Genomic DNA, 24,641 nt, shown 5'->3' with positions numbered 1-24,641 from the left:
TCAGAAAATGGACAGAAAAAAATCACACTGGAAGAAAACGAAAACAAAAACAAAAAAAAACCCCATAATAGTAACTCTGGCTGGGTGCTAAAAATACAGAAGTATTATGCATTCCTTTTCTATATTTTTCTATATTCACAATGTTTCACAGTGTTACACAACTAGTAAGATAATACAGAAAGCCTAGAGGAAACCACACGAGCAGAAGCACGGTGAGGGCAAACAAGTGCGTGCAGAGAGCTTCAGGGGGTGGCACCTGCCTGCACCTGCTGAGCAGGGGCAGGATTATGGGCCGGTCCGGACTTGTGGACAGACGAAGAGGGACGCGGTCAGCGCTGGACTGTAGGAAGGTCTCCCTGACAAACTACAGCCTACTATCTGTTTTTGTGAATTAAGCTGTATTGGAACACAGCTACGTTCATTCACTGGGGTACTGTCTGTGGCTGCTCTCATGCCAAGTAGTTACAACCCACACCATTATGGCCCGGAAAGCCTAAAACACTTACTGTATGGCCCCTTACAGAAAATCTCCCCCGGCCCCTGGTCTAGAGGATCTTCTGGAGAAAGGAGAAATCACAAGAAGTAAGGAGGTGGCTGCAAAGGCCATCATTTTCTCTTTTTTTTTCTTAAAAAAATTTTAATGTTTATTTTTGAGAGACAGAGAGAGAGACAGAGCATGAGCAGGGGAGGGGCAGAGAGAGAGGGAGACACAGAATCCAGGCTCCGAGCTGTCAGCACAGAGCCCAACACAGGGCTCGAACTCACGGACCGTGAGATCATGACCTGAGCTGAAGTCGGACGCCCAGCCAACCACCCTGGTGCCCCAAAGGCCATCATTTTCAAGGTAACATGGAATGTGATGGTGGCAGACAGAGGAGTCTTGACAAGTATCTGTATGGACAGTCAGATAGGCAGAAGAAGGCTCCTCTCAAAGGGTGAGAGGCGTTCCTATTTTAGGCAGATACTGCCATTTTATGTAATTACTATTTAATCGTGCTGCAGGAAAAGCAGTAGCCTTTGGATCGCTTACCTGCCGAATCGGGACTGTAGAGGCCAGCAGCTGCCGCGATGGGTCCTGGTGGGTGGATGGCACTCGCTGAGGACCTCTGACTCGCGATCAGGATCCTGCTCTTTGCAGATGGTAAACGGGACATTGCACCCAATCCCAACTGGGGCTTAAGGAGCATGGCCGATCGGTAGAAAGTTGGAGGAACTTCATAATGAGTATAGGACGGACTGCAAAATTCTTCTTTTCCGGGGCGTTCTGTCACCTACAATGAATGACCAGAAGCTTCATGAAAGGAGCGCACATCATTGGATGAGGACGGGACACGGTCAGGAGACCAAGGCTCCAGCAAAGGCCACTCTGGCACCACTGAGTTGCCCCACCACTGACCACTTAGCTTCTCTGGACCCTAGACTCTTCATCTCTAAGTGAACAGCACAACTGGATGACCTCTCAGGTCTCTTCCAGTTCTAACACTCTATGAATCCAAATTTCACTGGGGGGGGGGGGCGGGGGGGCGGGGAAGAACTCACTGTATAAGACTTTTAAATTTGATTGCTTCAAAATCATTAGAATCTGTGCAAGTAGCCAATCTATACATAATCTCAATGAAACAGAGAAAGAGTTTAGCAAATGTGCATAGAATTATGAAAGTTTCATTATTCCTTTTTAAAAAAAAATTTTTTTAACGTTTATTTATTATTGAGAGACAGAGAGAGACAGAGCATGAACATGGGAGGGACAGAGAGAGGTAGAGACACAGAATCCGAAGCAGGCTCCAGGCTCTGAGCTGTCAGCACAGAGTCCGACGCGGGGCTTGAACCCACGGACTGTGAGATCATGAGCCAGAGTCTCATGAGCCGAAGTCAGACGCTTAACCGACTGAGCCACCCAGGCACCCTGAAAGTTTCATTATTCCTAAGGAGAAAAGGCACAACAATGTTTACGGTAACCTACTCTTAACATAAGCAGGTGAACTTTACCAATTTATATATTAGGGCTACTTAGGAAATAAAATATGCATTGGTAATGTGGGAGAAAAGGCTTTTTGGAAGAATAGAGAAACTGATAGAGAAGTGTGTTTTCAAGCCTCTACAATCTGTTCACATCATTAAAAACGAGAGACTGTGAACCACCTTCTCTGTCTTCCCTAGTAAGGCACAGTGTCCAGGAATGTTCGACAAGGTTCACTAGAGCGAAGTTCTAGGACAGTCTTGCTGACTGCTGGGCCCAGAGCACCTAGAATGGTGTCTATTATGTAGCTAAAGGCAATAAATATTTGCTCATTAAAGGAATCATGTTTCCATTCTTACCTAAGTATTTTTTGGCGGGGGGAGGGGGGCAGAGCACAAGCGGCCGGGGAGGGGGGCGCAGAGAGAGGGGGACAGAGGATCCGAAGCGGGCTCTGCACGGACAGCAGCGAGCCCGACGTGGGGCTCGAACTCATAGCCTGTGCGATCATGACCTGAGCCAAAGTTGGCCTCTCAACCGACTGAGCCACCCAGATGCCCCTTGCCTAGATTTCATAACATAACAATCCCATTACTTTTCCTATACTTAACAGTTTGGGCTAGAATACAGACTATATAGCTTCTATGTATGCAATTCTGTACTCACAAAGCCTATTCGTGTTATTAGTGTTTCTTCATACTAAAAATTAAGAAAATGGGGCACCTGGGTGGCTCAGTTAGTTAAGCGTCTGACTCTGGATTTCAGCTCAGGTCATGATCTCACAGTCTGTGGGACTGAGTCCTGCGTTGGGCTGTCAGCATGGGGCCTGCTTGGGATTCTCTCTCTCTCCCCCTCTCTCTCTGCCCCTCCCTTGCTCTCTCTCAAAATTAAATAAACTTAAAAAAATATCTATATATTAAAAAATGAAAAAAAATAAGGCAAATAATCTTATTTCCTTTAAGTTTAAAAAAAAAAAAAAACAGTGCCAGAGGTGATGTGTGAAAAGATACATCTGTTAATTAATTCTGCTTTAAATCACAATATATTTCATGTGTCAAACATTGATCTATTCCTGAATCATAAGTAGTTAACAAAATTCTTTAATAGGGACTTAAAGCTTTGATCCAAGCTGTTGAAGAGAAAAACTCTTAATGTGATACCCTTTTAATGGCGAAAACATACAAAGTTTTCCTTAAACTGACATTATTGAAACAAAAGATTAGACCTTTAAAGTTTTATCATAATCACACTGTAACATATACTCAATTGCTATAGCAGACAGACTGAATTCAGGCCCCAACAAATTATATTCTTGCAAAAGACATCCTACCTATGTCTTTTATTCTTGCAAAAGACATATATTCTTGCAAAAGACATCCTGCTCTCCAATAACATTTTGACCATTCCCTACTTACCCTCTTACTATCAACCTTTGGCTTTTCTTTTTCTTTTTTTTTTTTTTTTTTTTTTTTTACTGTTTATTTTTAAGACAGACAGAGACAGTGCATGAGTGGGGGTGGGGCAGAGAGAGAAGGAGACACAGAATCTGAAGCAGGCTCCAGGCTCCGAGCTGTCAGCATAGAGCCCGACGCGGGGCTTGAACCCACGAACCGTGAGATCATGACCTGAGCCAAAGTCGGCTGCTTACCCGACTGAGCCACCCAGGCGCCCTACGGCTTTTCTATTATACTTACATTTCCTCTATTTTTCATTGTAATTTCTCGAAGTTTGGTGCCACTACTCTCTGCTTGTAGCAGGTGCTCTCACGAAGAAATGGTTTCTAACCCACATCTGTCTGGATTGCAATATGCTGATCTCGGTAATTACTCAGTTCTCTGAAACTGGAGAGTTTTCAGGGGTCAAAACCCCTCAAGCTGCCGCTCAAAAACGACCTTATGATTTCAGTAACATCAATGCCTGTCACTTTGCTGGGTAGTTTGTCTCTGGTAAGATTTAACAAATTTGTTAAGGAGGTGAAAAGTGTGCCTACTTTATGCATTTTTGATAAAAACCAAGGAATCTCTAAAACAATTCCCCCTTGTTTCTTTCATCTTTGTTGACAGAACAGAATATGTGTCACTGCACAGTCATGAACACATAGAGCTTGGTTTTATTCCTTCTTCTCTGAGTATTTTTTAGAGAAATAATATTGAAGCAAACTAAAAAATCCTTGTGATTTCAAACTCCCCAAATCAATCAAGGTACACAAACAAGTTAAGTTCTTACTAGAAATATGCCCCTTTTCGTGTTTTCCCCGTCCTGTTTTCAGCAGGTTGGGCTGGTCTGGGCCGACACAGGGCACATGTGGATGCTTCAAGAAGCCCCTGGGATAGATACAGGGAGACGTGTGATGGCTAACCTTGACAACTTGGCTGGGCCACGGTACCCAGATACTTGGTCAAAGATTATTCTACATGTTTCTCCGAAGGTATTTTAAAGGTGAGATCAAGTGCTCGCTTCGGCAGCACATATACTAAAGGTGAGATCAACATTAAAATCAGTAAACCCTGAATAAAGCAGATTATTCTTCACCATGTGGGTGGGCCTCACCTAATCAGTTGAATGCCTTAATGGACCTCCCTCAAAGGGCAGGGAACTTTACCAGACGATGGCCTTTGGAATTGCACCGCAGCATTATCTCCTCCCTAGGTGTCCAGCCTGTGGGCCCATGCTGCATACTTTGGACTTCCCAGTCTCCACAGTTGCACAGACAAATCCCTTCAAGTCTGGGTAGATACTTATATGATACACACATACATACCTGTACTGTGGGAGTAGGAAGGGGAACCAGCCCTGATCATATATCCGTATACTGCAAATACACTACCTCGCCCCGTCTTCTCACCGTTGCTCCTTTCTTCCCACCTCCTTACACCAAAAATTAAAAGAGTTCCCCCAAGGCATCAGGAGCAAGAAATTCCCCAGAGTCCTTAGGATAGGTGAGAGCAGAAAACAGGCTACACAAGTAAGCATATTTTATCATCCTGTCATGACCAGATCCAAGATGATCTTCAGAGCTGCTTCTGAAAGGTCTAAAAGTCTGTATTGTTCCAGACAACCAAGAAGAGCTGCCCTCTCTCAGAAGAGCCCTTACTCTTGACTTTTCCATGTCTACTAATGCTGTCTAACCAGGAGGAGTCTGTCAATAATGATGAAAGAGTCTGAAGTCACTGGGGTTTGTACTGTAAACACTTTCTCATTTTATTAAAAAGATACATGATTCTAAAATTTGTATGGCACCAGAAAAGACCCTGAGTAGCCAAAATAACGTTGAAAAAGAAAAGCAAAGTGGGAGGCATCGTAATTCCGGACTTCAAGTCATATTACAAAGCTGCAATCATCAGGACAGTATGGTACTGGCACACACACACACACACACACACACACACACACACACAGACAAGCACAAAGACACACAGATCAATGGAACAGAACAGAAAATGCAGAAATGGACCCACAACTATATGGTCAACTCATCTTCAACAAAGCAGGAAAGTATATCCAACAGAAAAAAGTCCCTCTAACAGATAGTGTTGGGAAAACTAGACAGAGACATGCAGAAAAATGAAACTGGACCACTTTCTTACACCATACACAAAAATAAACTCAAAATGGATGAAAGATCTAAATGTGAGATGGGAAGCCATCAATATCCTAGAGGAGGAAACAGGCAGCAACCTCTTTGACCTTGGCCATAGCAAGTTCTTCCTAGACATGTCTCCGGAGGCAAGGGAAGCAAAAGCAGAAATGAACTATTGGAACCTCATCAAGATAAAAAGCTTCTGCATGACAAAAGACACAACCAACAAAACTAACAGGCAGCCTATGGAATGGGAAAGATAGTTGCAAATGACATATCTGATAAAGGGTTAGTATCCAACATTTATAAAGAACTTCTCAAACTCAACACCCAAAAGGTAAATAATCCCACTAAGAAAGGGCAGACAACATGAACAGACATTTTCCAAAGACGACATACAAATGGCCAACAGATACATGAAGAGATGCTCAACATCACTCATCATCAGGGAAGCGCAAATAAAAACCACAATGAGATGCCATCTTATACCCGTCAGAATGGCTAAAATTAACAAGTCAGGAAACAACAGGTGTTGGCGAGGATGCAGAGAAACGGGAACTCTCTTGCACTGTTGGTGGGAATGCAAACTGGTGCAGCCGCTCTGGAGAATGGTGTGGAGGTTCCTCACAAAATTAAAAACAGAACTACCCTACGACCCAGCAATTGCGCTACTGGGTATTTATTCAAGGATACAAAAATTCTGATTCGAAAGGGCACAGGCACCCCAATGTTTATAGCAGTGCTATCGACAATAGCTAGTTATGGAAAGAGCCCAAATGTCCCATCGACTGATGAATGCATAAAGAAGATGTGGTGTATATATATAATGGAATATAACTCAGCCACCAAAAAGAATGAAATTTTGCCATTTGCAACAACGTGCGTGGAACTAGAATATATTATGCTAAGCGAAATAAGTCAGAGAGATACCATATGATTTCACTCATATGTGGAATTTAAGACACAAAGCAGATGAACGTATGGGAAGGGAAGGAAAAATAAGACAAAGGCAGAGAGGGAGGCAAACCATAAGAGACTCTTACATACAGAGGACAAACAGGGTGCTGGAGGGGCGTTGGGTGCAGGGATGAGCTAAATGGGTAACGGCACTAAGGAGGGCACCTGTTGTGATGGGCACTGGGTATCGTATGTAAGTGATGAATCACTGAATTCTACTCTTGAAATCAATAGTACACTATATGTTAACTAACTTAAATGTAAACAAAATCTTGAGGGGGGAAAAAAGATATATGGCTTCTATAACTGAAAAACTGTTCCACTGCAATTGGTCAGAAATGTGTTCTTTCCCTGGAGACTGGTTGAGGCCATCCTGTGGCAAGGTGGGACACAGGGCCGGGGAGGTGGCTTGGGAGCCTCCCTGCACCAAGCCTGGACACAGGAGGGGGGCCTGCTGGGTTGCACCCACTGGCGACACTGACATCAGGTCCCAGCTCTAGGAGCAAAGGCCAAGGGCCAGCCTATTGATGCAAAGAAGATTACGGCAGAAATTAGCCCAGTGCAACACCCGAGGCTCCTCTGCTCTGTCTTACAGCCTGAAGAAAGGGCCTAAGACACTCTGATTATAGCAGGAGACAGTCCCCAGACAGAGTGGCTGGTGGTGCACGGGGGCATTGCTGTCCCCCTACCAGTGAGGTCTCTCCAAACCCCTCAAATTACTAAGACCACACAAACACCCGTACTATCCCATTTCCTTGAGACTCAGGGTGGCTTCTAGAGGATTAAGAATAGAAAAAAATATTTGGGGGGCGCCTGGGTGGCACAGTCGGTTAAGCGTCCGACTTCAGCCAGGTCACGATCTCGCGGTCCGTGAGTTCGAGCCCCGCATCGGGCTCTGGGCTGATGGCTCAGAGCCTGGAGCCTGTTTCCGATTCTGTGTCTCCCTCTCTCTCTGCCCCTCCCCCGTTCATGCTCTGTCTCTCTCTGTCCCAAAAATAAAAAAAAAAAATAAGCGTTGAAAAAAAAAATTAAAAAAAAAAAAAGAAAGAAAAAATATTTGGGGGAAAAACATGCATGTAACTTAGAAATTGTTTATATTTTATGGAAGGAGCAGGAGCGATACAGAAGAGAAATACACAAGACCAAAATTAACAAGGCTCACGGAGAAAGAGCTGCAGACGGCAACAGGATGCTTGCCTACGTCTACAAATAAAACTTCTCTCATGAACGTGTTTTTCAGAGAAAAATCTAGGGGATCTTTTTTTTGGAGCTCCCCCCTCCAAAAAATTTACTTAATTGAAGAAATGGTCCAAATGAAGAACTTAAGTGGATGGGTTGATACAACTTGTAGAAAAGGTAAAGGTAAACCCCAACATGCTGGCTGACCAGGGAAGTCGTCCCAGGGGCCACAGAGAAGCCACCTAAGGGTTAGCTCTCTCTCATCACAGTTTCCTAGGGTGCGCTTGTCAGAGAGCTACTCTGCCATGCCAGCTTTAAGGGCGCCGTCTTGCACAGGTTGGTTACTTCTGCAGCGATTCGATGAGAAGAAGGGTCTTGGGTTATTTAACCAGCTTTGGTGCCCACAGCCCCCAGGGAGGGTCAGAGGGCTGCCTTTCAAGGTCCTCACGAGGAGCATCCATGTGTCCGCAAAGAGCCTAAGGTCAGAGCCTCATCCTGAGCCTGGGAGGCCCAGGTAGATAAGATTTTAGAACGTTGAGCAAGACTCATTAACCAGCCCAGAGACTGATGTAGAAGACCGAAGCGGCAACCTGTTAACTGTTACTGAAATGCCACTGCCCAGGGCCAGGCTCTTAGCGTCCTCTGGCCAGAATGTTCTCTCCCTGCAGGCCTCCATTTGAGAGGCCCACTTAAAACAGGACAGCATGAAGCCCTGCACAGTGAAATGAGCCCCTACCAAAAAGAATGGACCCCTGGCCTCTCAGGTCAGTATTCTCTCTGCAGAGAAGGGAATTGGGAAGCCACTCCGGCGGGCCCAGAGTTAGAGACAGTGAGCAAGCTGTGTGATGTGAAGCAAACAGCCTGCCCCAGGGGCAGGACAAATGGTCAGCTTTCTGGGGCACCTGGTCAGGGCTAACCTTGGTCAAGCCTTGCTGCTTAGAATCGATTCACCCGCTTTGCTGTGCCAGAGCTGACAACGTCTGCTGTGATCAGTACATCCTGGAAATATGTCAAAATGTTCCATCAACCTAAGGTCCAACCCTGGACTTCGCCTTTCTGTCTCTAAGAAGCTTTGGTTGACTTTTGTCTGGACCCAATACGTGGGAGTTCATAATCCAGCTATCATTCAACATTTTCTGATCAAATATCTATGTCAGCACTGTTCCAAACTCTGGGAACCCAGCAGGGAACAAAAATAGAAAAAGCCCCTGCTCTTGTGGATTTTACATTCTAGTTGGTGAGGCAAAAACAAAAGAGTATGTATACCAAATGGAATAAGCACTAAGAAAAAATAAATCAGAGAAAGCGGTCTCAGGGAAAGCGAGGCATCTCTCCAACGAAATGACATTTGGACAGAGACAGAAAGTAAAGGAGAGAGCCATTCAGATATCGGGGAGAAGAACTTGCCAAGAAGAGAGAGGCGCAAAGGCCCTGAGACAGCAGAGGGAGAGGGGGTGAGCAGAGGAGGGAGAGGAGATCGGGGAGGTTATGGATCCAGACTGAGTACATCCTAAAAGCTGAGCCATCCCACATGCGTTATCCTGTGTCCTGAGTGGACTGGGAAGGCTTGAAGGGTATTAGGGAGAGGAGTGATCTCCTTTTAACTGATCACTCTGGCCTGAAATTATTTCAGGAGACAAATCTACTTTCTGAGCTCCGGGAGGACAACTCACCATAGCACCCAGAAGTGAAAACGGGAGCGCAGTGAAGAACCCGGGACGGTGTAGGCAAGCATCTTAGCACTGTCCTTGTTCTGTGCCTTGAACTGAGTTACTCAAACCCCTCCGGATCTGTTTCTTCATCTACACAGTGATAAAAACTGTAATCCCAACCTTCAGAAAATCACTATAAGGATCAGTGAAGATTGGTAAAGATGAAATATTGTATCGTGTGGGCTTAAGACATAGTAGGTGCTCAACTAAACGTTAGTTGTAATTGTTATTTTACTTCAAAATAAAGAGCCCATGCCTAATGCGTTCTTTGCTAGTCACTGTGTTTTTCGTATGCGTGAACATGAGATTCTCTCATAAGGAAAATATCCCTCCTGAGAGGATGAAGCCAGGCCAATTTGAACGATATCTTTATTTTGGATTTTTGCCCCATTGATCTGGCCTATAAAACACTCATGCTCACTTATTTAAACAGGGAAGCCAATTTAAATGCATACTTACCTAACCTCACATATATTATGCAGAGTGGGAATTTAATTTTTTTTTTTCAACGTTTATTTATTTTTGGGACAGAGAGAGACAGAGCATGAATGGGGGAGGGGCAGAGAGAGAGGGAGACACAGAATCGGAAACAGGCTCCAGGCTCCGAGCCATCAGCCCAGAGCCTGACGCGGGGCTCGAACTCACGGACCGCGAGATCGTGACCTGGCTGAAGTCGGACGCTCAACCGACTGCGCCACCCAGGCGCCACCAGAGTGGGAATTTAAATAAGCTTCCTTAGATTAGCTACATCTCATCATATCATCAAATTCTTCTAGTCAAAAATGCCCATTTGTCTACACGCTCCTCTAGATAAAGACCTCCACTTCTGTACAAATACATCCATCAAAATCTGCGATTTGCTAAGAGAGGATATTCTATTCTTACAATTCACACTGGAAATCCATAATAAACTTTGTGATGTTCAACTTACAGATCGGGTCGTGGTGACAGTCTCTTACCTCCTGCAAAAACTTCTCACTCATCTGACTGAAATGGTGTCCTGGGGGCTTGATCCCAGACACCATCAACCCGGAACTGAAGACCCGTGGCTTCTGCAAGTCTGGCTTGAATTTCTCATACAGGTCACCACCTGCTGCCTTCTCCTCTTTGGGAAGAGGCATGGGACACGTGGGCGGAGCGTAAGGAAGCCCCACTGGCACCAGCGAAGCGTCCACCTGGCCGAGGGCCTGAGGACTCCTCCTGATGTAGGTGATGATCTTGGGCCTCACGTGCTTGGGCTTGGGCAGAACGATGGGCTTGGGTTCTGTCCTTTCTTCCGCTTTTTCAACCTGGTGGTCCTCCATTCCATCCTGTGAGGGAGGGGTGTCTTCAGAAGGTGGGAGGACAGGCTCGGGGACCCCGCCGGGGCAGGTGCTCTTGTCAGGCACTTTGGGGGGGGGGTTCGACAACCGCGCGCTATCGGCGGGGGGGACGGCGGCCGAGGGGGGCCTCGCACCCGCACCCGACGCGCCCAAGTCCTGAAAGCTGCTGCTACTAGCTGGTGTAGGCTGGTGGGTCACATTCGCGGTCGTCTCTGGATGGAGGGGTGCCGGGGCGCTGCGAAGGGCGCCCGCTCCCCCGGGGGCGCGTTCGGTCTCAGCTGCACTTTCCAGAAGGTTCCTATTTCCTGCAACAGCTGCCGTGACCTCTTTGCCGGCCCCTCCTTCGGAGCTGTTGCCTTGAGGGTCAAAGGGCTCGGGGACCCCGGCGTGGCTCTCTCCAACAGAAGGATCCGAAGTACAAGCCGCAGCACTGTCCACGTGCCCGCCGTCCAGCGCTCTCGCCTCACTGGCCTCTGAGGGCCTCCTGTCAGGTGGATCATAAAGGGTAAGAGGTACCTGGCCGTCTCCCGACGAAGCGGCACCGGATGCCATTTCGCCGGGCTTCCTGGCTGCGCCTGCTGAAACTTTACCTGCGGGCTGCTTATCGGCGGCTGCCAAGGAAGCAAGGCCCTGGGTGAGCGTGGGCTGAAGAGCACCCTCCTCAGGTAGGCTGCCCGCTCTCTTGTCCTGCTCGCTCCTGCCTCTTCCCGCCCCGACGTGCTGGAGCCCGTTAGGTGACAGGCTAGGTGTGCCACCGGGGGCAGTTTCCTGCTGTGCCTTCCCACCAGGCCCCTTCCGTTCCAGGGACAACACAGCCCCTTCCTTCGAGCATCCCACACACTCCGCCGGGGTTGACTTCAGTTCCTGCACGGCCTTGGGGTGGACGACCTTCGGCTCCGGCTGGGGCTCTCCCTTTCCCTGACCTAATTGTGCTTCTGGCTTACTCGGGATTCCCTTCGGGGCTGAAGCCGAACGGGGACCGGGCTCTGCGGGGGCAGAACGTGATGTGCTCTCGTCGCTAACTCTCGGTGGACGTCCCGTCTGGGTCTCCGAGGGGGTGGTCTCCTTGGCTGCTGAGGTAGATGGTTTAGGATGACGCACACTCTTTCCCTCTGAGGTACAGTCAGCCGGAAGAAAGGCCGCCCCGAGAGAGGGGGCCGTGGACATCGTCCGCGGCCCGTCCCCACCACCGGGCTCAGGACGCGGGGCCTCGGGGAGTCCAGCGGTGTGGGCTGCGGACTCTGCCCGGTGAGGCTCCCACCGTGCTCCCTCGGGGGCACATCCACGACAACAGCAGCGCTTCCAGCCCTTTCCAGAGAATGCCTTCTCAATTCCTCGTTGTCAAGGGTCTTTGCCAACTTGTCCTTAGGAGCCTGCCGGGGCGGGTCAGCGTCCCTTTTAGCCGAAACCTCTGGACCGGCCTCAGCCATGACATGCCTCCAACTTGACAGACTTGCTCCCTGAATACTCCAAGGGGTCTGGAGGGGATCTGTGCCTCTCTCCGTTGTGTGCTCTTCGTCCGGTCCTCCGTGAACGGTGGAAGAAAATTTAAAATCTTTCAGGCCGGCGGGGCCAGCCTGCAGTCCCTGCCCAAAGCCCTGAAGTTGGTGGAATTCCTTACTGAAGGGGGTGCTGTTCTCTGGCTCCCTTGAATTTGCGTTTCTCATTTCATCTGTCGGGTCACCTGTCCCAGACCCATCATGAGAGGAACGGACCTCCAACATGATCTGATTGGCATTTGTATCTCCCAGACTTAGGATACTCTCGTTATTATTTTTCACTCCATTTCTGTTGTCCCGCAACGGAGCGTAACACGATTTCTTCGGAGCCACCGGGATACTCATTTTCAGCCCTTCAGTGGGGGCGGCTGGCCATGCAGTCCTACTTAATGGAAAGGCGCTTCCTCCGAGCTGCTATTTGTTTCGTGGGAAATTCTCAAGCTGCTTGCTGCCTCCCGACAATGTCACGTTGCAATACTACCTGAACCATTTTCAGAGCGGTTTTAAAACCAAGCATCGTCTTGACATACAGCAGGATGACTTATCTGTTAGGTTCCTGCTGAATGAGGGCCAATTAGTCCGTGAGACCTAGAGAGAAGTAAAAATAAAACCATGTTATTGGCATCGACAAACAGTCTCAGGAGAAAAAGGCATGGAAAATACAGCTTTATTCATCACGTTCATATTATTAATTCATTCACTCACTCAGCCCATAAATTTCTCAAAAGCCTTTCTGATAGGTGCCTGCTGGCCAAATCGGGGGAAATTAAAACATAAAAATGATTAATGTTAGACAGGGATTATGAAATACGTTAAATCTTAAATTCAAATTTTAAAAATCCACAGGTTCATACGGATGACGATTTAAAGGCTGGAAGAGAAGGGAAAGCTTGTCTTCACGGAGTAATACCCAGACATGTAAGAAAAATCATACAGTTAGAAAAATCGCCGTTTTGGAATTACACAAGGTAATTCATTATCTTGGGTGTGGGACCCCAACGGTTGCCAACAGTATCAGGTGAAAGATTATTGGGGACCAAGATATTCATTCACAGAATCTAAAGGTACCAGTCTCCAGATTACTCTATTTCTTACAGAAGGAAATCTTTGTCTTTACAATGGAGATATCTGGTGGACACCACCTTAACCAAGTGACCACGTTTAACACCAATAATGGAAACTCATACCACGTGTTCCTGCTGTTAGGCAGTTCTCAGTGCCTTGTCACTTAGATCGTATTCTTGCTATAAATGTTCAACCTGAAGTTAACCACGAGGAAATAATCAGGCACATTTAAATTGGCGGACAGTTGATAAAATAACTGGCCTAAACCTGCCCCCCAAATGCCAACGGATATCTACATACAACGCATGAACCTTGGCCAGATCTCGGATTCTAAAAAAATAGTTAGTGAATGACGTTATTTGGGCAATTAGACATTTAAAATGGGTTGTATATTGGGTCAAGGTATTTTGTCAATGTTAACTTTCCTAGGTGTATAATAGTGTGGTGGCTATATCTGAGACCGTCTTTTTTCTTGGAAGATCCAAGCTTTTAAACATGATATGCTTTTTGACATGACACGTGGTAACTTACTCTCCAATGATTCAGCAAAGTGTGTGTGTGTGTGTGTGTGAGAGAGAGAGAGAGAGAGAGTCTGAAAAAGAGAGAGAAAACAGAACTGTGCCAAATGATAATAATTTGAAAATCTAGGTGATCCACTCTACAACACCTGTAACTGTTCTATAGGTTTGAAAATTTCCGGGGCGCCTGGGTGGCGCAGTCGGTTAAGCGTCCGACTTCAGCTCAGGTCACGATCTCGCAGTCCGTGAGTTCGAGCCCCGCGTCGGGCTCTGGGCTGATGGCTCAGAGCCTGGAGCCTGGAGCCTGTTTCCGATTCTGTGTCTCCCTCTCTCTCTCCCCCTCCCCCGTTCATGCTCTGTCTCTCTCTGTCCCAAAAATAAATAAAGGTTGAAAAAAAAAATTTAAAAAAAAAAAAAAAAAAGAAAATTTCCAAAATAAGAAGTTGGAGGAAATTCTACCCCAGCCTTCAGGGCCTGCGTGATCCAGTCCCTATGCACCTTTCCAGCCTCGCCCCCACCACTCATCCTCTTACTCTCCAGGCTGCAGGCACACTGTCCTCATCCTCCACATTACCGTGCACCTCCTTCCCTGCTTCGGGGCCTTTGCACACAGTCTACCATCTACACAGAACACGGGCTCTTCTCCCGGCATTACCCAACTCCTTTGTAATCTTCAGTTTGCAGCATAAATACCTCTTCCCCCGGGAAGCCTTCCTCACCCACTAAAACAGATTAGGTCCTTCTATGATGACCTTTCACAACATCCTGTTCTTTTACTTAAAAAAAAAAAAAAAAAAAAAAAAAAAAAAAAAAAACTCTTCACATGTGCCAGACACTGAAGAAAATATTGTTCAATACCTAGCATATGCATTAGGCACTTAACATGTATTTGTAACATGAATGAATAAATGAATGAATGATGATCTTCTCCGTGATGCTATTTCTGCCCTCAAAGAGCTTAAAATCTAATACAGTGTTTCAATTTCTATTAGGGAGAGTCACAGACCATCAGTAAACCACTCATTTCAAGGTTAACATTGGTTTATCCACTGCTGGGAGTGCATTTTATTAGGCATGGGGGGCAGGGGGTGGCAGCGTTTCAAAGGAACAAGGTTCTGCTCCATCCCCAATCCCCCCGTGGGGATTCAAAGTTAACAGCCTTCTACGCCTTCCTCCTCGTCCATACAAGTACACATGTACACATTTTCCTGGGAAGCCGTTGTTAGGTTTCTGCTGAAGTACGTTACAAGGCAACCCCCCGTCTCCCTTCGTTACTCTTTACTCTGTAATTTCATCTGTTCAAAAGATTATGTGCACATGCATACATACAGATATATTCGTGTGTATATACACACATACATACATTCGGATGGATGCTACACAGCACGATGACAGGATGAACACCTGAGAACAATCACCAGTAACACACAGCTACTTCCACGTTCCTCTCCAGCCCCGCCCTCTCCCCTCCCAACTTTAAAACAAAAGTTTTTTAATTATTTATTTTTTGAGAGAAAGAGAGAGAGGACGAGCAGGGGAGGGGCACAGAGAGAGGGAGGCACAGAATCGGAAGCAGCCTCCAGGCTCCGAGCTGTCAGCACAGAGCCCGATGCGGGGCTTGAACTCACGAGCCACAAGATCATGACCTGAATGGAAGTTGGCCGCTTAACCGACTGAGCCACCCAGGCGCCCCATCCCCTCCTAACTTTTCACTTGGCTACCTGCCACTGGCATCCCGAAAACCTCAGGTGATAAAACTCTCTTTGGTTTCTTTCGCATCTATTACAGTCGCACGTATTTTTTACATAAATGAGATCATTTCCTGGAAGCTGGGGTTTTTGTGTGTTCTATTTGTCCCTTCTCCCTCACCCCAAGACACATTAACGCCCCGGTCTAGGTCTTGCCATTCCTTCCAACTAATCCTGCCCAAAGACACACACCCGTACGTGTGTGGGCACTCTCGTTCCCTGGCATTCTGCCCTTCTGTTCTTCCCATTGGTGCTCACGGTCTTCCTCTCCCCACCCCACCCTCCCCTGCCTCCGTCCCTATCTCCCACGTTCCTCTTCTCCCTCTTTGCCTCCTTCCAGGCCTGTCTTCAGTAAGCCACTGATGCCCCGGGTCCAGCTTCACCCCAAGAGAGCCCTCAGGCCTCACCAAAATGCTCACACTCTGATCCCTGACACAGAGGAGATTCTCAGTGAATTCATCTTTATTTCTTTATTCAAGTTAAAACACGTTTTCCTTGAAGACACACATATCCTCTGGGCACAGGTACAAAAAGCATGTAGACAAATCAGTAAGACAGCAGTTTAAAAGAACACCGTGCTCTCTGGGTCAGAAAGCAGGCGTCCCAGAAAGCCAAGGAGAGCAAGAAATCCCACAAATATGGGCCATCCACAGAAAGTGAGTGCCTCTAATTCTCTGTGGACGGAATTACAAGCATGAAGCCAAGAGCCCTCTGGTTTGAATTGTCGAGGCCGGGAGAAAGAAAGAAAGGAATTATTTTCACCAATGACGGACAAATCCAGAGGGTCATACACAGCAATCCACATGTGATCGTTAGAGAGTGACAAACAGGTAGGTGTCAAATCAGTGTCTTGCTAGAAAAGGAGCTGTATTTTAATTTTTAAAGAATTACATAATAAATATCTTTTTCTTTCTCAGTAAGCAATAAAGGTCACTCACTGGTAAGGGAATGGAAAGCTAGGACTTTCTACGGGCCAAGTATTATTCTTAGCACGAATTCATATTCATAAAATTTAACTTAATTTTAAATTATAACTAATTTTGTTTAATCTTTAGCTTTAATTCAAGTTAAGCTATTTAATATTTGTGATGGCCTCCAGAGACAGATCTCAACACCCCCTTGCTTTCTCTCTGCTCTCCGAGTAAGGAAATGAAAGCACAGAGAGGGCAACACTCCCAAGGTCACACAGCCAAGAACTGGCAGAGCAGAAACAGAGATAGGAAAGTAGTATCTGTGCAGAAAGTGGAAGCTTTACAAGGAAAAGCTGCCTTTCGGTGAAGTGGTATAGATCCCAAAGAAAGAATAAAAGGAAACGAGACTATCGTAAGACCAAGAATACAGAAGCAAAACCAGAAACCAAAAAAAGGAGAGAAAGCCCACATAACAAGAGGAAAGCATTTAAGAACCTTCTTCAGGGGCGCCTAGGTGGCTCGGTCGGGTAGGCGTTTGCCTCTTGATTTGGGCTCAGGTCATGATGTCATGGTTCTTGAGGTTCTCTGCCCCTTCCTCGTGCTCCCTCCCTCTCAAAACAAACAAACATTTCAAAAGAAGAGGAAAAAAAACCCTTCAGTTCTAGAAGGCAAAATGTCGTACAGGAGGTAATGTTTCCTCTTTCTCTTCTTGCCAAGACTCTACATCTCCCCGCTAGGGCTGCATCACATGGCCACAAGTCAATCACTGTGTCAACATGAGCAAAAGTTTTTGTTTTTGTCTTTTTCTGGATCCGGACTTCAATCCAAGGCATCCAACTAAGATAAACATGTTTTCCCCGATATGAAACATGATCATACAAATTCAGACTCCTAATACAGGATTGTACGATTAAACAAGAAACAAAAATATGGCGACCAACCGTGCTAACCGCCCCCACGTGAGGTCCATTTTCCCAGAGTGAGGCATGCAATTTTCATGTACTTCACATGGTACTATAGAAAGTTATGAATGATGACCTGAGAGGTCAATGAGATTTTATCTGGGGAAAAAAATCCATTAATTAACTCCTGGGTCCAAAAGGAATTTAACGATTTTATAGGTTCCTAGTCTCTCTGATGCTTAATAGTCTTCCAAGGGATCACCCCTGGTGCTAAGGTGAAAACGCCCGTGTCAGGAGATCCACTAGCTTTCTTGGCAGCCTATCAGCCCTCCAGGCAAGGCCACTGCCAAACTAGCCCGGAGTGGAGATGTGCCTCTTTAGAGCAATACAAGGCAATCCTTCTTCCACCGGGAACAACACTTCAGGTCTCTCCGAAGAGCTATTATGCCCCCTTTCTCATCCAAACCTATTCTCTTTGTGAAAGAACTCAAATCCTCCCAATTGTTGGCGCAGGTTTAAGAAACTCCCACCATCTAAGCCCATACCCCAGGCAGCCTATAGTCCCTCCTGAACAGCATACAACTGCACAAAATACTCTAGCTCTGGGTGCATCATCCAGGGTCCTGTGAAAGCAAGACTTGCATTCACTTAGTTATACCTCTAACCACACGATCTAAAAGAGTGGCCTCTCCATGGATACATGAATAACCCTGTTGATTCCACATCATCAAATAAAATGCCAAAGTCCTATATGAGTCACTCCTAAACGACAGGGACTCAATCCTAGAAATCTGTAACTGGCTTGTAGCATCCATGGGTAGGACCATAAAAATATACCTGTGGAGCTCCATCTTGTTGGTCCACTGTTGTCCATTGTTCAATTGTCCATTGTCCATTGAAGTCCATTGTTCTATGCTGTTTAAAACTTTTTGGGCCCATCCTTAATTTTTCATCCAAAATATTTGCAATCCATTCTATTTCCGTACCATCTTTGCAGAGGTAGGTGTGCCTTCCTTATTATCATTTCGCTGTTTTGTCAGCGAAACAGGGTAGGAGGCAAAGCAGCAGGTTCTCATCTGCTGATCAACACTCCATGGGCACATTCACGTAGGCACCCCTCCACCCTCTGGGCCCTGCAGCTACTGCACATGTCCCCACGTGGTCCATGAGAACATTGTAAGAGGAGAAACTTCTGTTGGATGTGTTGCTGAAATAATTATAATACTGCCTCTCTTCCAACAGAGGATGAGAGAAAATCAAAGTAAAGAAAGAAAATGAAACTGTCTCCCTTGGTCTGATCTACACAAAATTCTACCCAAAATTCTCCTAAGGACCACTGTTTATTTTTCTCAGTATTCATAATTTATGCATCACCAACGCTTTTTAAAATTCAACATGGGCTCAGCATCAGGTTCACTAGCATGCAGTTTGAGGACCACATCATCTCCTTGCCAACAGACAAAATGGTTTTGCCCGTCTTTACCAATGAGGCACCGCTTCAGCTCTCCCCAACTCACCGTCTCTGATGATGGGACCTTCTCATCTAGAACTCCTTCAGTTGAATGCATACACATTTCTGAGTCATTAAGTGGACTGATAACATCTACATGATCAAATACAATCTCTTCATTCGTCTTGCACATCAATTTCTCAGTACCGTGTTTGTTCTGTCCAGTACGGCATGAAAGGCATTCTCAGATAAAGAGAAGCCCCCAGTCGGCTGACCATCTCTGTGCCACCTACTACTATGACAATCGTGAACTAACCTGGCTGAATGACAGGGGAAAGCCAAATGTCTCCGCCTGACATTCACGGTCTGATGAATGCTGAGCCCGCATGTGCTTCCAGACTTCTCAATCCCCCTCACTCTTCTGTTGAAAATTGCCCCTGCTACCCAACAGCTTCACCTTCTGAACTCAAAGGCCACCTCCTCCATGAAGACTTTGCTAAATTTTCTCCCCTCTTCCCTCCCAAAAACGTGGAGAAGGGGCTAGATATTGTCTCTCTATGCCTTGAATCCCCAGATGTTTCCTTTTAGCACTATTAAACCATGGCTTTTGTTTTTTATTTTTTAAGTTTATTTATTTATTTTGAAAGAGAGGGAGTGAGCATTAGCAGGTGAGGGGCAGAGGGAGACAGGGAGAGAGAGAGAACCAAAGCAGGCCCTGCACTGTCAGAGTAGAGCCCGACACGGGGCTTGATCTCACGAACCACGAGATCATGACCTGAGCTGAAATCAAGAGTCAGACACTTAACCAACTGAGCCACCCAGGAGCCCCATGCTTTTTAAATTATAGTTATGTATATCCTACTTTATTATAGCTAAGTGTACCTTTTGATTACAGTCATCTATGTCTTATTTTTATTATACTGGCATGTGTGTCTTCTTTCTTTTTTTTTTTTTTCTGGCTATATTTACTTATTTATTTAATTTTTTTAAGTTACATCCAAATTGGTTAGCATACAGTGCAACAGTGATTTCAGGAGTAGACTCTTTAATGCCCCCTACCCATTTAGCCCAACCCCGCTCCCACAACTCCTCTTTATTAAACTATAAGCTCACTAGGTTGGAGTCTAACAGCTCAGACACTTCTGTTTCCCATTCACGGTCTGGGACAGGACTTTACACGCAGTAGGCACTTGTGATGAAGCAATCTCCTTTCAACTTGAGCTCAAAATGGCCAACGTTTACATCATTTTCAGTACAGCACAGGCTCTACCTTTTTCTTTTTAGTCTTTTAACATGGACATTCTAAAGCCACCCTTCCCAGCTGACTAGGCAGCCTCACTCCAGGAGGGTTGTACCAGAATATTCAACAGAGATGATGTAAGAAAAAAAAAAGGACATTCTGATCGTTATGATTTGATTTATACTTGCTATAATATTTAATTCAAAAATAAATGAAGTTTGGGGGGATTTTTATGTTATTAAAAAGAGCACTGGGTTTTAAAAGATTGAAAAACAATATTCCACAGCCTTCCTTAGCGGCCAGGTCTGCTGTGGAATGCTTTGCCAGTATGTGAATTTTCATATAAATGCTCAAGCACCGTGCCTTTGAATATAAATGCAATTCCATCCAACTTAATAAAATGTATCTGCCGAAGAAGTTCCAGCTGCAACTCCTACCATGCGATAAATTATCCTTTGCAACTTTAGCATACAGACAAGTGTGTAAGATACGAGCCCAAAATAGAATCTATAATAATACTGCAAATACTGTAAATATAAGAGTAATGCAAAAAAAGTCAACATCCCAAATTTCACATTTTAGTTGACATTTTTTTTTTCAACGTTTATTTATTTTTGGGACAGAGAGAGACAGAGCATGAACGGGGGAGGGGCAGAGAGAGAGGGAGACACAGAATCGGAAACAGGCTCCAGGCTCTGAGCCATCAGCCCAGAGCCTGACGCGGGGCTCGAACTCACGGACCGCGAGATCGTGACCTGGCTGAAGTCGGACGCTTAACCGACTGCGCCACCCAGGCGCCCCTTTAGTTGACATTTTTACGGACCATATATTTGGGGTCTATCATGTTCCACCACATTTAATAAGATAATTTTATATGAAGTTATTTGCAAATATTTACGTAAAAGTCGCTGTATCCATCCGCTTTAGGAAGTTCCATGGTAATCATTCCTCCGTATTTTCTGCAACAGAATAGCCACGTTCTTGGTCCTCTTTTCTAACGCTATGTTTATTTGCGACAGGCACAAGCACAGGTATCCTAACACTTGAGGCACTGCAGACCCAATGAATGTTGCAAGTTGTTTCACTACAGTATGGTTACCAGTGGTATTGCTGGGTGAGGAACGGTAAATATTGGGGATGCTGTAGCTATCTGTGGTGCTGAATTCTGCAAAAGCTGCAAAATAGTGTAGAAATGTAACAGCTCTCTGGAGCCTGCTTTACTCTCCTTATCGATGTGCATGACATGAGTTGTACATCACATTTTATTCCAATATAGAAACAGGACAGTGCTCAGAAGGAATATACACATATATATGTTTTAGGTAGCAGAGGCTATTTTAGCTTTATTTTACTCTGGTAAAAAGAGTGAAGAACAATACATACATAAATGGAATGCTGCTATGTGCCCCTTCACAGAGCCAAGACAAGAGGCAAGTTGACTTTTCACAGGTTACACCTATGAAAAACATTAAGTTGATGTCTAAAGTGTCTCCAGTAAAAATGCTGCATGTTTGTCTGCAATGAGCTTCATTTGCATCTGCCAACAAAAAGCACTTCTTCCCTTTAAAAAATGCATCCCTCCCTTCCAGGGCAGAATTTCACCCAGAAAATATAGGGTGTTCATTTCATGCATATAATGCTAAATAATTACTTTTTAAATGTTTATTTACTTTTGAAAGAGAGCGAGAAAGAGCACGAGCAGGGGAAGGGCAAAGAGAGAGAAGGAGACACAGAATCCGAAGCAGGCTCCAGGCTCTGAGCTGTCAGCACAGAGCCTGGCGTGGGGCTCGAACTCACAAACTCTGAGATCATGACCTGAGCCAAAGTTGGATCCTTAACTGATTGAGCCACCAGGCACCCCACTTTCTTTTGTTCTTGTCTTGAATGATTTTTTTTCCAAAATGGAAATACTGACATAGCCAATCATTTAAAAAATGGATCTCGAATATAAAAAAAAAAAAGGTAAATATACCAAAGTCCCTTACTCTCCCCCCAAGAACAGAGTTGAGTATCCCAGATTTTTTTTTTTTACACTTAGAGAATGAGTTCCATAACTCCAATTTTTCACTTTGCACGTCACGGACGCCTCCTCACATAAATACATGTAATAAATAGCCTATCATTTTTTTAAATGGTCATTTTTTTTTTTACCATAATTTACCCATCTATTCTCCTACTGTTTAGATTTTAAGTTGTTCTGATTTTGCCTTTTCAAATAATTTTTCACAGAAAACTGCTGAATGCTTATCTTTACTGAACCTCTTATTTCCTTAGTATCTATTCCTAAAGGCAGAACCACTGTGTAAACAGGTGGACGTGTCTGCATGTTCATACGCAACTCTGGGCTCTGTGGGAGGTTTGGTTTTGTTTACAGGTGCACGTCCTGTGCTTAGACTATTTGCTGGGGCCTGGCACATAAAGGATGCCCGTTCGTTACACGAATACGTATCGCTCTCAAGAAAAAAGTCTCCGGCTTCATTCTATCTCCCTATTTCTTGCGTGATCTCCTCTCTCTTGAAACTTTGTAACTAGAACGACCAGATCATTTACCATTCAAATACGGACACTTTTAAGTTTCTGCTAAGTTTCTCAGGATCCACAGATGAGTGCAAACATAGGGTATCTGTCTTTCTCTGCCTGACTTACTTCATTCAGCATAATACTTAACAGAAGACCATGGGGGAGGGGAAGGGGGAAAAAAAGTTACGGAGTGGGGGGGCAAACCATAAGAGACTCTTGAGTACTGAAAACAAACTGAGGGTTGACGGGGGGTGGGGAGAGGGGAAAGTGGGTGATGGGCATGGAGGAGGGCACCTGTTGGGATGAGCACGGCGTGTTGTATGGAAGCCAATCTGACAATAAATTATATGTAATCAGAAAAAAACAAATAGGAACATTTTTCTTGCTTAAAAAATTCCAATTTTTTAAATCAGAGTCTAAGTATCCAGCAAAATTCACTCTTTTCTCTGTGCAGTTCTGCAAATTTGGCAAACGTATGCTGTCCTATGACCCCCACCAGCACAGTCAAACAAAACGAACACTTCCATGAACTCCAAAAATTGCCCCAAGCCGTTTTGTAGATCAACCATTCCCTGATCCCTAGTCCCTGCCAACCAATAATCCGGTCTCTGTTCCTAGGTTTTGCCTTTTCCAGAATGTCAATTAAATGTAACTACACAGGGTGAAGCCTTTGTATCCAGCTTCTTTCGGCACCGTGCATCCGAGATTCATCACGGTGTTGGGTCTATCCGTAGTTGTTCCCTTTTATGGCTAAATAAGGCTCTGTGCTACGAACCACAGTTTATGTAGCTGTCTTCCAGTTGAGGGACACTGAGTTACTTCCAGGTTTGGGCAACTATAAAGAAAGATACTAGAACATTCACGTACCAGTGTTTGCATGAAACTGGGGCACTCTGGGGAGTTCCAAAACGCTAAACCAGACAGAATGCCATGACACCAAGCATGAACTGTACATATGGTCACTCTGCTTAGAACACACTTCTCACCACCCAAGGTTATCTGATCCTTGTCCTTGTACCCATTTATTATCTGCCTTTCCGCATCCCATATAAGCTCTGGGAGGGCAGGCACCTCCTCCTCTGTTCGCCACTCTATTCTAGAGCCTAGAACAGTAGCTGGCCTGTGGTAGGAACTCAAAAGCATTTTTAAACTGAATACAGTTCGCTCAACCCTACGAATTTGTTTTCAACACCTAAATGACACTTTCTCTTACCAGGTGCTGTTTTCAGTGTTTTGTTGCACTTAATCCATAACAATCCCAGGGCTAGATATTATCGCTGTGTTTTACACAGCGAGGCAGAGAGAAGTGAAATAACTTCTGAGCGTAAGTGCAAAGGGCTGGACTCTGAACCCCCAGGCGGGCTCTTAAGCCACCATGCCAAGCTTCGGTGGAATCGTCAGCTTTTAAACTTGATAGGGTGTAAAAAGCCTTATTATTTTGTTACTTTACCTCTAGTCAAGTTACATTTCATACGCTGTTTGGCCATCTGCATTTCTTCTCTCACACTGTGTGTCTCTGAGGCGAAAATATTTTTAACGGTAGACATGGGAGACAAGCTATTTCCAGAATGCAGGTGATATCGAGAGAGAATGAGATAATCGTGTTTAAGGACCTGTTCCAGAGAACGAGGGCCAGACAGGAGACCTCTTGGCCACGGCCCGCCTCGCAACGCCCATCCCAGCTCTCCCAAGGCTCCCCTTTTTGGATTATTGGTTCTGTCATCTACCTCACCACCAAAGCTGAAACTAAGAGCTTCCTTGGCCCTTTTAACTCACACCCCACCCGCCGGTGAGGGCTATCGGATGGCCTTCCCAAGGGCATCACCAGCCCGCCCGCTTTTCTCCCTCTCTGCCTCCACATCATCTCCCACGTAAGCCACTTATAAGTCTCCTCCCAGATCTCCTGGCTTCCAATCTTGCTTCTCTAATGAGCCATTTCCCCTTCACAAGGCATCTAGAGTGGTATCTTGGCATGTTAACGGTCACTTCACGGCCACAAACCCTCCCATGGCCTCCTTGCTGGGACCTGTGTGGGTGGCCCTGCGAAATCTCCCCTCACCCCCTCCTCCCCTAGCAGCCTG

The 24,641-nt window shown here is 45.6% G+C and overlaps 1 protein-coding gene and 1 long non-coding RNA gene across 2 annotated transcripts in view; one reads left to right on the top strand and one right to left on the bottom strand.

Annotated features, from left to right (window-relative positions):
* The window catches only part of MTUS2 (microtubule associated scaffold protein 2), a 378,633-nt gene extending 365,934 nt beyond the window's left edge, over nt 1-12,699 (bottom strand). Inside the window, 3 exon segments of the mRNA XM_045466800.1 lie at nt 1,031-1,271; nt 10,345-11,921; nt 11,924-12,699. Coding sequence (XP_045322756.1) covers nt 1,031-1,271; nt 10,345-11,921; nt 11,924-12,551 — 2,446 coding nt within the window. The 5' untranslated portion in view covers nt 12,552-12,699.
* Nucleotides 1-23,226, top strand: part of LOC123592174 — a 54,368-nt gene extending 31,142 nt beyond the window's left edge. The window contains exons 4-5 of the long non-coding RNA XR_006709627.1: nt 21,060-21,164; nt 23,015-23,226. This is a non-coding gene — a long non-coding RNA (uncharacterized LOC123592174). The remainder of the gene's footprint in view (nt 1-21,059; nt 21,165-23,014) is intronic.
* The last annotated feature ends 1,415 nt before the right edge of the window (nt 23,227-24,641 follow it).

Source organism: Leopardus geoffroyi, chromosome A1, assembly GCF_018350155.1.
Source record: "Leopardus geoffroyi isolate Oge1 chromosome A1, O.geoffroyi_Oge1_pat1.0, whole genome shotgun sequence".
NCBI lineage: Eukaryota > Metazoa > Chordata > Mammalia > Carnivora > Felidae > Leopardus > Leopardus geoffroyi.
Note: the sequence above shows the minus strand (reverse complement) of the source record. Positions and strands in the feature narration are given on the sequence as shown.